Below are 15,628 nucleotides of genomic sequence, written 5' to 3' on the forward strand. Positions count from 1 at the left end.
ATACCTGACTTTGTATGAGACCTGCTATAATAGTCTTTGACCTAAATTTTTGATCTGACTTTATTGACTTGAGAACAAGCTAGCTGGTGAATCTTACAGACATCATTCTCTTTGTGGCCATTTCTCATAGATTTGAAAGATCCCTGAGAGGCAGTTATATAGCTTTCTATTTCTGTAAAAGACAATGACAAAACTTTCTATCACCTAGCCTTAAAGTAGCCTTTCCCCTTACCCACAAAGAAGAAAACTGATCTGCACTGTATCTTCACAGTGCTGATTTGCACTGTATCTTCAGTGAACAGACACTTAAATCTGTCTTAGACTCCCAGTTAGTTACACAATCCTATGTTCATTATTTGAGGTGGGGGGAATACCTGTTTAAGTCACGGTGTATAATTGGCTGTGTCAGGTTGTGAAGGTACTCCATACCTTTGGCAACATCTACTGCAATAATTAATTTAGACTGCAAATCAAGAATCCTAGAATTAAAAAAAAAAAGATTTAGTGAGAATGAAATGGTCAAAGCCAATAACACATCTTTCTAAAAGAAATCAATGGTGTGTGTGTGATTTGTTATTCTGTGTATCTTTCAGCCTTTTTTGCTTTATTGAAGATTAAGCTAAAAATTCAAAAAAATCTGGAAAAATAGGTTTCCACATCAGAAAATGCTTAATTCTAAATCAGTTTAGATATCAACCCACATATTTAAAATATTTTACTTGAGTTTATAATATTTATAATATTATACTTAATTTTTTATAATAACATAAAATTGATTCTATTTTAATAACTGAGAAAAACCACACTCTGATTATTGTATGCATATATCTAGGAAGTGAATTAGAATTGATTGTGCAAGGCTATTCTTTTTTAACTTTAAAGCATAAATGCTTGGACCCCTGATAATTATTTTATTCTGAGCTTACATATATCTGCTTTATTGGTATGTCATATTAACTTAATTAGTGTAAGCTTCAGTTGCTAATTTAAATTCCTTGGATTTGTTATCTTCAACTGAATTCCTGTTAAGAAAGTACAGAAATATTTCTATTCATTAAAACATAATTCTTGGGCATAAATTATTAGCCATCTTTAAAATGCTACCTTTCCTAGCATTCAGAGATGTCAGAAGGTAAAGGGTCATCCAAGCAGAAAGTCTCTGAGGTGTTGCAAGGATAATTCCAATGACACTTAAAAGGATAAGTCAGAACAAGAGAACCATACCTCTTCTGTTCGTGAAGGAGGGAGAATAGAGAACCCCCTGATATGTACTGGGTGACAATGGCGAACTGGCTGGGATCATTCAAGCAAGCACCCACAAACTGAATTACACATGGATGATTGAGCCGGCAGAGAATGGACACCTCTCGGCAAAACATATCCACGTCTGATTTGGAGCAGTAGGTGTTGGCTCGGTAACTGCAAATGGCAGGAGCGGGGAATCCTCAGTCAACAGATGGATCAAAACAAGGGGCTTGCCATGCATATGCTTCTTAAAGTTCACAACTCCAGTCTGATACTAAATTTTCTCATTTGCTCGCTTACCGTTTTATAGCCACTATTTTATTTCTGCACCGTCCTTTATATACTTTCCCAAAAGAACCTAAAATTGTTTAAGAGAAATGAATAAACACATATTATCTTGAGCTCTTGAAACTAACAGCAGACTAGTGTTTTCTTAGGTTACCTGAGCCGATAATCTCATGGAACTCAATTTCTGAGAGTTGAAGATGAAAATGTGAGGGTAATCCAGCCCTTAGGAGGAGGACATCTGCCTTCTCTGCAAATAGGAATTGTTATTTTCTTTTTTAAGATTAAAAAGCACACATGGATGTGTCCACATGATTTACATACATGCTTTACTTAACGAAACATGTCATTCCCCAGTAACATCTATTTTCCAAATACAGTTGACTCTTTGGAGATACTAAAACCTTATCACAAATGATCCCTATTCCCTGAATTAAAATCATGTTAGTTTTCTGTCTCTGTTCTCTGACCTTTGTTATCAGGGCTAAGGGTTTATTCCTAATCTGATCAATAACTAGCTTGTCTGCCTGACATGGCAACCCTGGAGTACAGTTCGTATCACATCATGATAAGGAGTTTTATCTGGTCAACCCCAGAAGCATACCACAGTAGGCTTAGCCAAATATCCATCAGCTAAATCTCAAAGGGATGCCAGTTAGATGTCAAAAAATAAGTATGTGAATCATTCAGAGGAAACATCCCAAACCAAAGATAATTTTTAAAAAAACTTCAAATTCTAAATAGTTACATATAAATTTATAGTTGAATTATATATTTTAAAAATTTTCCTGATTCAATGCTATTAATTTCTATGTGCAGCATCCACACAAGAATTTTCCAAGGTATTACTTATTTGGGGTATTTTGAAAAATAACTTCTTTGTTCAAATTTATTTTCCTATGGCAAACCTATTCCCAATTCTCCTCAAAGATATTAACATTGGTAATTTAGATTTCATTGAAAGTACAAATGTCTTTAAGAACTTGATCTTTCTTTAATACTTATGAAATTCTCACTGTTATACCTTCATGAAGCAAGATGCCATATGAAAAATAGTACGGAGGTAAGATTAACTGTGGGAAGAATGGCTTGTTGGTAATATTGTTTATGCACGCAAAATAGTCATCATGTATAATATGTGAAACAAAATAGAAAGTTATTGTATGTGAGCCAATTGTTATCCTGAGTGATAAAGTGTAACAATTGTCCCATATTGAAATACCTTTTGTCATGCTTTTAATCTTCCCCAAGGGAGATGGAAGAGACACATAGGAGCCATCTAGAAATCAAATTAGATTATAGAGTTGAAGGTAGCCATCATTTTTTTCTACACAAACATTAAACATTATAAAAAGAAGCAGGTGACAAAAGAAATTTGCTAAGAAAACCAAGTGAGAATATAGCTTTAACCCAGGTCTTTCTCTGTATACTGAAACTGCACAGTGAGTGTTTATTTAGAGAGAAAACAAAAAGATTAAAAAACAAAAAAACAAGGTCTAGCAGACTCCAACAGATTTAATTTGTGTCTGGGTATGATATTCTCTGGCCTGCCTTAATAGATTACTAAAATGGAACATGACTGCTCTCAGCTCACCCAGCCCTTCCTAGTCATGCATAAGCCTCATAGAAACCCAGTCCAGGGAATGTTAGTTAAACCTGAAGGAACTGCAGATTGGTAAATTAGAAAAACAGCTTAAATGAAGGCTTCTTCTGGTTTTAAGTATATTTATTTTGAGAGAAGGAGAGAGCGTGAGTGCGGCAGGGGCAGAGAGAGAGGGAGAATCTCAAGCAGGCCCTACACCATCAGCATAGAGCCAGATGCTGGGCTTGATGTCACAAACCATGAAATCATAACCTGAGCCAAAAATCAAGACTTGGATGCTCAACCAAGTGAACCACCCAGGTGCCCCAAGTGAAGGTTTCTTTATTTTCAGCCTCACCCAGACATAAGTTTTCTTAAAATAAAGCTAATCTGACATGCCCTCCTCTCTAACCCCGGAATATAATAGTAATAGAAACAAATGAAATAAGTCATACAGAGAAAGACAGATACCATATGTTTTCACTCTTATGTGGATCCTGAGAAACATAACAGAAGACCATGGGGGGGGGGAAGGAAAAAAAAAAAAGAGGTTAGAGAGGGAGGGAGTGAAACCATAAGAGACTCTTAAAAACTGAGAATGAACTGAGGGTTGATGGGGGGTTGGAAGGAGGGGGGGGTGGGTGATGGGTATTGAGGAGGGCACCTGTTGGGATGAGCACCGGGTGTTGTATGGAAACCAATTTGACAATAAATTTCATTAAAAAAAAAAGGTTTACCTTTGGGCACAATATTGTACTAACAACAAAAACTGAGTAAGAAAGTGATACCTCCTCCAGGCTGAGAATATTCATTACAGGGCAATTCATCCTGCGGTCTCTTATAATGCTTCAGGAGTGTGACAATCGGATCATGTCCTTCATGAAAAGACAAAAAGGACAAAGAGTCTTAACTTCTGTTTGATTTATTCAGCTCACCATATAACTCAAAAGTGACTAGAGACAGCTTGAAGCATAGGCTCTATCTTAAGAGATAATATACTGCAATAGGAATGTAGTACTTTCATTCATTCAGTCAGTCAAAATAATTCACTGAGACTCTACTACATGTGAGACTCTATGTTAAGCACTATATTGGGTGGGGGATATACAAAGAACAGTGACTCTGGTTCTATCCCCAAGAAGCTTAGTGTAGTTGAATAATGATGAGAATTTTTAAATGAGGAAATATGAGGTGCTAAGGGCACCATTAAAAGGGTGAAAAGCACATATGGTAACCAGGAAAGAGGGATGAGTTTGCTTTGATTGAACATTACATTTCATTGGCAACTGCAGTATATAACATGGCCCTAAGATAATTTACATAGGTTTTTGTGACAGGAGACAGCTGGTTGGCTTGCTATCAATATTTGTACTCCCCATTCATGTAGTGATTTTGTCACTGGGAATGGCTGTCCACCCTGGGAGGTCAGTGCCCTATCATCCCTGCATCCAGTTATGGCCTTGAGAGAAATTCTCACCAAGGGAACATGAGCAAAAGTGATGCTGCTTCCAACTCTGGGCTTTTCGAAAAAGACCTTCTCTACTCTCCCTATGTGCTTGCTGGATGCAGATGGTTGGGAGATGGGAGATGGAAGAAAGCCATCTACTGACCAGAAATGCCCACACTAGACTTTTACACAACCGAGAAATAAATTTCTACTACATAACACCACCAAAATTAGGCGGGGGGGGGGGGGTGTGTGTTATTAATTGTAATAGGTACTTATTGTGTAAGATTAGAAATGCTAAATGCTCCTCTGAGTAGACCAATGATTTTAAATAGAACTAAACTTTTTGATATTGTATTATGTTTTAACTATAAAAATAATCTACTGAAGCTAATTTATACAAGAGAAAAATAAAGTCAGCCTTAAAGACCCTGCCAAAAGATTTGTGAAATGCAACAGAACTCATTGTAAAAATGGTACACTTTAGGAATTGAGAAAGCAGAAGTGCTTATCCATCACAGAGGGTGCATAGTTAACATTGATTCAGAAAACACCTAGCTAATGTATACAGTATATGCTGAGAGTTATGCCTGCTTACCAAATCCCCCTTCAAAAAGAGAAAAAGATTTTAATAGAGCATGCAAGATCATGAGATGGAGTAATTAAGATACTAACTAGCATTAAAAGCTTTTCCTGGGGCACCTGGGTGGCTCAGTTGGTTAAGCCAACGACTTCAGCTCAAGTCAGGATCTCATTGTTTGTGAGTTCAAACCAGGTGTTGTAACTGTGCTGGCAGCCCACAGCCTGCTTTGAATTCTCTGTCTCCCTCTCTTTCTGTCCCTCCCCCGCTCTCTCTCTCTCTCTCTCTCTCTCTCTCTCTCTCAAAAATAAACAAAATAAACATTAAAAAAAAACTTTTCCAAATGTAATATCCCAACACCAGCTTCTTCAAGAAAAACAACATTGTGATGATGATTAATAAAATTGGTAGCAAAACTTAAATCTACCGAGTTAACAACTGGTGTTCATTTTCTTATCCGCAGATTTCAATTTGTGACTGGTAGATCTATAATTTTCTCAAATCACAGACATAGGTTATGACGAAATAATGAGAGGCCAGTCCTATTCACACTTTTTCTTTGGATTCTCCCGTGATCACAATCAGGGAAACCTCAGAACCCAAATGGCATTAGCCAATAGGCAAATTTCTAAAGAGACTAGTAGGCAGAAGGAACAGATAATGTAAAGGTTCCAAGATGGGAGCAAACGTGACACCTTCAGAAATGAAAGAAGGCCAGTGTGGCCAGAGCATCACAGGCAAGGATGAGAGTGGTTCCAGACTTGGCTGGAGAAACAGATGAGTGCACATCATGTCAGGTAGTACTTCACAAACTTTTTAGTGTGTTTAAGCATCACTTGGAGAGCATGTTAAACCACAGATTCCTGAGCCCTGCCCCCAGAGATTCTGACTGAAAGGTCTACAGTGGGACCTGAGAGTTGCTCTTCTGACAAAGTCCCAAGTGATGCTGATTAGGAGTCCACACTTTGATGCTATTGATGTGGAGTTTTGGATTTTACGACAGAGTTTGGATTTTAATGTAGGTGAAATGGGGAACACTTGAGGATTTTTTTAACGTTTATTTACTTATTTTGAGTGAGAGAGAATGTAAGCGAGTGAGCAGGGGTGGAGCAGAGAGAGGGAGAGAGAGAATCCCAAGCAGGCTCCACTCACCAGGAGTCTGATGTGGGGCTCCATCTCACGACTGTGAGATAATGACCCGAGCCGAAATCTAGGGTCTGATGCTTAACTGACTGAGCCACCTATGTGCCCCTGAAGGATTTTAATTAGTAGAAGGACATGACTTGTTTTACCTTTTAAAAAAGGTCCTTATTTACAGGTTAGAACTATGATACACCCTCGTAAGGCTGTTGTAAAGATTGAGATAATGCATGTGATAGGCCTAACAATTTTAAGATATAAATATGCCTCTCAGATCTTTTCACTGCTTTTTGCCTTACTGTTTTGCCAAGAATTGTAAATGAACTTGGAAACTCCTTTATGGAACTTCAGATAAATTTTCTAAACATCAATATATTCCATTTCTATTGCTGCTATTGTTAATTACTGCAAACTTAGTGGCTTAAACAACACAACTGTATTATTTTCTAGCTCTGGTAGTCAGAAGTCCGACATAGCTCTCAATGGGCTAAAGCAAGGTGTTGGCAAGCTTCATTCCTTTCTAGAGGCTCTTGAGGAAGGTCAATTTTGTTGCTTTTTCCAGCCTTGAAAGACCACTGACATTCCTTGGCTGTGGCCCCCCTTTTAGATTTTCAAAGCTAGCAATGGCTGGCTGAATCATTCTCACTCCACATGACTCTGACCTCTGCTTCTGCCTCCCTCTTCTGCATTTAAGGACCCCTGCTATTACACAGAGCTCACTGGGATAATCCAGGATAGTCTTTCTCTAAAAGTCAGCTAATTAGCAGCCTTAATTCCCCTTTCTCATGTAAGGTGGCATACTCATAAACTTCAGGAAATAGGCCCTGGACAGTTTTGGGGGGCATTACTCTGCCACCACCCCCAGTATGATGAAAATTTCAGTGTGCTCTGTTTGCGTGTTGGTACTGCTTCCTGTTGTGCACCTCCCTTTCTTTCCCAGGGCTGATGGTCATTTTAATCTCAAGATAGAAGTAGCACAACCAACAAAAAGTTATCTGGAATTAAAATTCCCCTTCATCTGTCCTGCTGCTAGATTCATAGGTTCTGAGGTTTGTCTGCTCCTGTCTATGCTTTCTGCCCCCACTTTAATAGGACCTGTGTTGCTTTAAGTTGTTCTTTTACTTAATTTGGTCTTTAAGTGTTTGGGATCAAGAAAAACAAAAAACAAACAAAACAAAACAAAACAAAACAAATTATCTTATTTCCGTTTTTCCTTTGGGAAAAATAAAACAACCTAAACCCCAAGCATTTACCCAAGCATAACAAAGCTTAATTCACAAAGCCCACATCCTGCCTGTCTCAGCCTCTCTGTTGGACTGACTGTGGCTGACAGCAGAGAGGGAGAGGGCCTCCTGCTTTCCCTAGTGAAGCAGAAAGTCGCATCTTGAATCCTGACCGTCTGTGTAAGTCCGTGATCACACCCTTGATGTTACCTTTCATTTCAACAGCTCTCTTGGCTCCACTTGCTCTGAGCAGTTTTAATTTCCTGCCAGCACAGTGGCACAATTTGCTGGCATTTTCTTTGGGATGCTTTTCATCAAGAGCCTAATGAGTGCCTGGGTTCTGGCTGATGATAAGCACGAGGCTGCCAGGGAAATGCCAAGAGGCCCCTTGGCTCTGGAAGGCATCTCCGCCTGATTTCCCACCTCCTGCTAACTATGGGCTGAGGCGCACATGTATGGGAAATTCTCCACTGCTATCACTGCTCTGACAAACTACCGAAGTGTATGCAAAGAAACCTGAAAACCACTAGGGCCCAGCTCCCTGATACTTGGGCACAAGGAGTTAAGTAGAAAAATGCCTTGATGGAACTCACTAAATGGACTTGTTAAGGCAAACTCCTGATAATGGATATACCCAGATAACCAAGGCACACTAATGGAACACGTCCAGAGATAATCAAACTTCCACTAATTAAATAAAATGTTTTCCCATATCTAAGAATTTACTATCTACATCCAAGTATTTTACCCAAAACAGGAGGTTGCTATGTTATTAACCTAATGCAGTTATAATAATGCTTTGCACATTCGGAGGATTACTCATTGGAGCCCATGAAGGTTTTTGCCAGCTTGGAGTGTCTTTCATATCTTGAGCCCCACTCTTCCAGTCTGTCTGTACCATTCAAATTCCATGTTTTCCCTTTAATTCATCTCCTGTTGCTTTCCTTATACTTGGGAGCTATTTCCCCCAACCGCAAATTGCTTTGCTTTCAGCTTTCTGAATATCTGTATCTTAAAATCTAGATTGTTGTGTAAGGCTACATGTCCATTCAAAGGGCTGTTACATAGACAGTTTACTATGTATGTCATGGTATGTAACAGAGGGTTCCTAATTATTCAAGAAGGAAAAGGACCCATCTTATTATATCCCTATAAAGTTGTGTCTCCACCCCCACCACTTCATCTTAGGAATAACAGATACTGTTTATTGCTATGAAAAATTATTTTAAGTACTAGGTCTGAAGATTAACAGTAAACGACACTCGTACTAAGATCTTCTCCCAGATGTTGTGACTCTGAAGCCCCCTGGGTCTGAGGTGGAGAACACAGGGATTGGGTCTTGATTACATAAGCTAAGGAATTCTTATTGACTTCACATGTCCAAAATGCCCAGGTGATGAAAGGAGCAGTCTCAGCCTTTCTTTGGACTGCGTCAAAGAAGAAAACTTTCACAGTAATGGTATAGATGAGACTTTGCTCAATTTTGTTATCTCCCCTTGCCTGCATGTTAAAAACTCATCTTCCAAAAGCATTGAAAAGTGGGACCAGAGGATGGCTCCTGATGTTTGTTTTTCCTCCTGCCAGTTCTGGTCTAAACACTGTCATTTAAATTAGAGGCAAGAAAAATTCAAGATTTGCTACACCATCTCATCACTTAAATCTGAAAGATGCTTTCATAAGAAAGGGTACACACATCCCTTTCTCCCCATATTCTTGTCCCTTAATCACCAGGCTCAAACAAGAATGCTGTCAGTCCTTCTTCACTTTGAGATAACAATCCACAATCACGAATGCTTTTGCCAAAAGAACACTATATAATCCAAGTCACTTAGCATTCTTCTTTCCACCTTTTCTCTTCTTCTTATATGGCTTTTTCCTGCCTTCCTTTTCCTTCTATAGATATTTATTGGGCATCCATTAAATACCAGCTCAAGTAACATCTTCCCAGGGAAGCCCACCATGACTTCTCAGTTTTAAATAGTGTCCTAAACTTTTTACTCACTGTTGTGTTTCCTTTTAATTTTATTCATAGGACTTATTATCTGATAGTTTCTATTTGTTTTCTTGCTTATGACCTGTCTCTTCTGCTAGAAATACAAACTTCCTAAGAGCAAGGGAATACTGTCTAACTCACTGTTTCACCTCAGTTCCTAGCACAGTGTCTATCACATATTAAGTATGTAAAATATTTTTTTGAATAAATGAATAGAACTGGGTATGAGAGATTAATGTTGAAATATAAATGTCCTTAATCTTGTAATAAACAATTTCTAGTAGAAAAGAGAAAAATTAATTATATAAATGCTGACTCAAATTTTATTTGGCCAAGTTCTAGGAAGGAAAAGGTAGCAAATGCTGTGAATGTGCATAGCAGTGTTATTTCACAGTAGGCTAGAGGATTCAGGAAAGAGTTCCTTGAGCAACTGTCTATTAAGCTGAACTTGAAAGATGAATATGAGTTGATTACGCAAAAGGGGAGGAGAACAGTGTTAGAGACAGAGGGAAAATTTTCACAATTCCAATGCATAGGAATAGGAGATTTACTTAGAGCACACTTTGAAATCATCTGCCTATTAAAATTTAAGCACAGATAATAAGAAACCCACAATATTTAAAGAAATATCTACATAGACAACAGAATAGTGGTAAGTGGTATTCTTGAAAACATCAACTATATTATGACAAACCAGATGCTATTTAGTGAGACATAGAACAGAACGTTATGACTGAAATAATCTGCTTATTCTCTAATCCACTTCAAAAAACATATATTGAGCACCTATTAGGAATCAGTCATTGAATTAGCTTTTTGGAAGACAAAAAATAATATCTCAAATGTTTGCTCTCAAAAAGTTTATAATTTGTCATATGTAGAATTTAAGAAACAAAACAGATGAAGATAGGTGAAGGGAAGGAAAAGTAAAATAAGGTAAAAACAGAGAGAGAGAAAACCACAAGAGACTTTTAATGATAGAGAACAAACTGAGAGTTGATGGAGGGGAGAGGGCTGGGAGATGGGCTAAATGGGTAATGGGTGTTAAGGAGTTGATGTGATGAGCCCTGGGTGTTATATGCAAGTGATGAATCTCTACATTCTACTCCTGAAACCAATACTAAACTATATGCTATATGTTAACTAGCTTGAATTTAAATAAAATCTTGGAAAAACAACAAAAAAGTTTTCCAGCTGACAATAAAATAAAGGTTTATAGTTTGGTAAGGGACACAGGGTTTCAATATGAAGTGGAAATATAGAAATAGAGATGCACATATGGTTTAATAAAACATAATGAAAGGACATGTATGCTAGCCTGGAATGTCAGGGAAGACTTTCAGGAAGAGAGGATCTGTAAACTGACTTTTGAACGTTAGGTAGAAATGAGAAATTGAAAGCGTGGAGTAGGGTAGAGAGGATGGGGAGGGTGTAGAGATAGGACTGTATGAGAAAAGGTTTGGAAACATGGAACAACATGGTATATATGGGAAGAACAAGTATTTTGTATTACTATCACGTGAATACATACTGTCTTACAGAGTAATTGTGTACATATGGTGAGTTAATGCATATGAAATATTTTGAATATGCCTGGCACAGAGTGAACCCTGAGTCAATGTTAGTGATGCAGTGAATGTAACGATGATTGCGGCATGTGGGGTCACACATGTGAGAGGAGTGACTGGACATGAGGTTTGAGAGATAGGAGGGCACAGGGCATGGGCACAGGATTTGCCATGAAAATACACTGGAACTTTTACTATAGATAATAATGGATTACTGAAAGATTTTAAGCTGGGGAATGCTATGGCCCTGTTTACACCTTGAATACTTCTTTAAGACTATAGTTAAAAAATGGAATCAAAGATGCTGAAGACAGAAAGAAAGAAAGAAAGAAAGAAAGAAAGAAAGAAAGAAAGTTATGAGGCTATTAAAATGGATCAGAAGAAAGATGATAAGGTTATGAACTAAAACAATGACAGTAAAAATAAAGAAGAAAGGATGGATTAAAATGTACCTATGAAACAAAATGATGAGAATTTTTGATTGAATGGATATGAAGAAAGGCAGATTGAGGGAGAAAAAATCATCAAGCATCAATCCAGATTTCTGACCTTAGTGACTGAGTGGATGGTGGTGCCATTAATGACAGAATGAATAAGAGATATGGTAGGAAAACTGACTGATGAGGAGAAAAAAGATATTAATTTCAATTTTGGACTTGCTGAGTTTTGCATACTTCTCAGATATCCAGGTTTAAAAGACCCAGCATGTTAGTTGGTATGCTGGTTTGAAAACATGGCTACAAATCCTCTGACACTTGTCCATGACTGAGGGGGAAACCCAGCTATACTAAGGGGACTTGCAAATTTGTGCTAAAGTTTTAGAGTATTGTTTTAAAATATATCTTCATGCAACCATACAAATTAGAATAATGCTTTTAAGTTACTTTTTAAATATTTTGATTAGTGATTTTCAAAACCTCCTTGATCTTGCTTTAGTCCTGATGTTTTAAGATAAATGGTATTGCTTGATTCATAAATAAATATAAACACATCAAAACAACACATGTGTTTATATATTCCAGGTTTGTCTAGTAGTGTTTGGCAGGGATATAAACCCTTCAATGATTCTAATATGTCAATATGTCATATTTCTTACTGGACACTAAAACATGTTGTAAATTAGGAAAGACTATGAGATTTGGGGGTTATATGAAGTTTGACTGAATCTTTGTTATACATATAATAACAAATATCATTATTTTTATTGAGTATCTGCTATGTTCCCAACACTTAGATGTTATCCCAAAACTTCAGAATTCTGTAAAGTGGTTATTACTAATTTTAAAGTTGAAGATTAAGACTTAGAGATGGTTAAATGACTTGCCCAAAGTCATTAAATACTAAGGATGGAATTTGGACTTAGATCTATCTGATTCTAGAGCGAGGTGGTAAGAGCTTGAAATCTGCCATAAGACAGAACTCTGTTTGGTACCAGCTATCCACTTAAGAGCTGTGTGGTTTGGGCAATTGTGACTTAACAGCTCTAAGTCTCAAACTTTTAATGTATAATAGAAAGGTAATCCCAATTTAAAGGGTTATCTTGATAATTTAATTATGCATGCATGTATATGCTTGTGTAATAGGCATGTAATGAATGTAAGTTCTCTTCTACTATCCATTTTAGTATATGCAGCTTTTTACATAGTTATTATGTTTCAAAAAATATTTCAGTGTGCTATCCCGCTACAAAAATGAAAGTTCTGACCATTCTAACGAGAGTTGATATTATTCTATTTATTTATTTTTAAAAGAGAGAGTAACTAAACATGTAGAAAGGTAACCAGTATGCATAAAATGAACACAGAGTTTGAAATACCATCTAAATCTTTTGTTTCTTCCTTCTTCTACTCCACCCATAATTTACTCTAGCACACTAAACTAAGTAACTAAACTCCAAATAAGTAAGAATTCAATATAGAAGAAACTTGGGAACTTATAACCCACTGATGAAGATTCATCAAAAAACTTAATGAATCTACTCTTCCTTCAACTCCTCCCCACTCCTTTCTTTTAGTTATTTTCTTTTTATTGGCTGAAAACTGTAGAAACTCACAACTGTAAGACTTTATTACTTTTAGAGGATACACGATAGTATGTTTACTATAAATAATTCACACCATACTACACTTGTCAAAAGGAATGAACAAAGTATATATCATGGTACAGGAGCCTTGAGTTTTATTGTTTTTGCTCACTTACTCACTAATTCTCCAACTGCAGCTCCCTGTCACTGTGAATTAGAGTGGTTCTGATGTATACAAATATTGTATTCTGTGTAATTAGATATTGGGATAGGAGCCTCTGTAAATTACTTTAACTGGTGTCAGTACTGAAGCAAATAAGAAGTTTTTAGTTCTGTTTCTAGTTTGGGTTATTTTCTGACCCTAAACAGCCTGACATAAAGAAGTGCTTTTCTTTGTCAAAGGCAGCCTTTTCAAATCTAACTGCCAGACACACTATTGAGCTATGTGTTCAATTCTAATTGGCTGAGATCTTTTCAATTCGGCAGTTTCATCTTTAATGCAATGGATGTAAGATTATGTGTAGGTCTTTTCAATGGGTTTTCCATACTGGTGATTAGGGCAGAGGATTTGAACATAAGCAGGCTGCTGGCTATTTCTTCTGGCCAATTTAAATTGATTCATACAAGTCCTTTGTACCCCAGGGAAAGGGCAGAACAAATCCAAGTGAGTGAGACAGCTATCGCTACTGTTAGATGGAATAGTAGAAAAGAAGGGAGGGTGGCAGGCTAGAGGAGGGGAAACACTCTAAATATTGTAAAATTAGAGCTCTGAGCAGTCTAGCAGAGAAATATTGCAACTTAACCAGTAGGCTTCTGTGTAGAATCAAGTTCACAGGGAAAATTATTTCCAAGATTGATTTTGATATCTTTAGGTTAAAAGGGCTATGTAAATGGAACAGTTCTTCATATCTGATTCCACAGGGACCCACAGTGAGTGAACTCTTTTCTGAATTTCCAAAAGAGAGTTGACAACTCTTACAAAACTCCAAAGCACCCCTGAAATGAATTTGCTATGTCAGAATAGCAGAGGGTAAGCTAAAAATTTTGTTGGTGTCAGGTAAAAAATTTTTCTTAGAAAAGATCGGTGCTGTTGCAAAAAACTCCCAATTTTCTACTAAGAGGGTAGACTAGGATGAGCTATTCAAATTGGATGCATCCAAAGAGTACTCCTTTTCAAGAGAGACCCTGGTTATAAAGCTCCCTTCGGGTTTATCTCTCACAGGAGAGAATAAGGTACTGGGTAAACCACGATGGGACCATTTATATAACATCTCTATCCTATGAAGAAGGAACTTCAAGTGAAGCCTTAGTGTTTTCTCAACTCCATCTCCAAGTTTCTCAGGAAAATCCTTAGTCTGCTACATCAGTCAATTTGGTGACTCCCTACCTAAGGGAGAAAGGAATGCATTTCTTTATCCAAAGGAAACAGGGACAGTGCACTGTTGACAATATTTTAACAAGGTCATTTCAATCTTTCCTGAACACACAAAAACAATCCAACATTTTTCTACCAAGAGAAAGTAGCAACAATTTTCATTTTGTTGGTTTTGACTTGTTCTGCTCTAGAACATATGCAAAACACCCATCTGTCTCCTGAGCACTAACATTCAGTTTGTTAAAATTCATAGTAATAATGAAATGGAACACCGATGCCTATCACATTAGTTGAACAAATAAGGGTGACAAGTATGGCATATGTTGCAGAGACCAGTGGGTAAATCCTCTATGCTAAAAGATTTTTGTTTTTGTCATTCAATACGAAATGTTGGGAACTTACACAATGATTCATTGTTTCTTAAAATGTGGAATTCCACAAAAACTAAAACTAAAACCAGTTTTCAACTATCACTCTCAATCAACTAAAAACAAACAAAGCCAACCCCTGTGAAGAGTTACCTACAGCAGCTATATCTGAGCTGTCTTCCGGAAGACTAATGCTTTGTAAACAGTCTTTTTTCTGAAACTCAAGTTTCTTGAGAGACACTGTCTGAGAATCACTTGAATAAATGCAATGTGTTGAGTAACTAGAACTTAGTAAGGCCTCCTAAGGCTTCAGAATATGTAGGATTTTCAAAGAGATACTCAAATACAGACTACCAGGAATTTATTTTATACAAATTACAAGGTCATTATAACTAACAGAAATGCATTCAGAAATTCATCAAAAGTCATGTATGTGAATGTTAATAGCAAAAGCATTCCTAATAGTCTCCAACTGAAAATTATCCAGGTGACCCTAAGCAACAGAATGAATAGTGATATAACAAAACATTATAACAAGAATTAACAATATACAACTGCCTGCAATAATATGAGTGAATCTCACAAATTGTTGGTCAAAAGAAGTCAGATCAAAAAATGTACATGCCATAATGTTCCATTTATAAAGTACAGAAAAAGGTAAAGCTAATTTATGCCCCAAGAAGGCAGTGGTACCCTCTCTGGGGAATGACTGGAAAAGAATGTAAGTGGATATTTCGAGTGCTGGCCATGTACAGTTTCTTCATCTGGATACCGGGTACTGGATGTGAGTTCAGTTTGT

The 15,628-nt window shown here is 37.1% G+C and overlaps 1 protein-coding gene across 1 annotated transcript in view; it reads right to left on the minus strand.

Moving 5' to 3' along the window:
- TNNI3K (TNNI3 interacting kinase) overlaps positions 1-15,628 on the minus strand; it is a 310,813-nt gene that overhangs the window by 165,751 nt on the left and 129,434 nt on the right. Inside the window, exons 14-19 of the mRNA XM_047872978.1 lie at positions 3,901-3,987; positions 2,753-2,809; positions 1,688-1,780; positions 1,546-1,603; positions 1,225-1,419; positions 375-479 (exon numbers count right to left, since the gene is read on the minus strand). Coding sequence (XP_047728934.1) covers positions 375-479; positions 1,225-1,419; positions 1,546-1,603; positions 1,688-1,780; positions 2,753-2,809; positions 3,901-3,987 — 595 coding nt within the window. The remainder of the gene's footprint in view (positions 1-374; positions 480-1,224; positions 1,420-1,545; positions 1,604-1,687; positions 1,781-2,752; positions 2,810-3,900; positions 3,988-15,628) is intronic.

Source organism: Prionailurus viverrinus, chromosome C1, assembly GCF_022837055.1.
Source record: "Prionailurus viverrinus isolate Anna chromosome C1, UM_Priviv_1.0, whole genome shotgun sequence".
Classification (NCBI taxonomy): domain Eukaryota; kingdom Metazoa; phylum Chordata; class Mammalia; order Carnivora; family Felidae; genus Prionailurus; species Prionailurus viverrinus.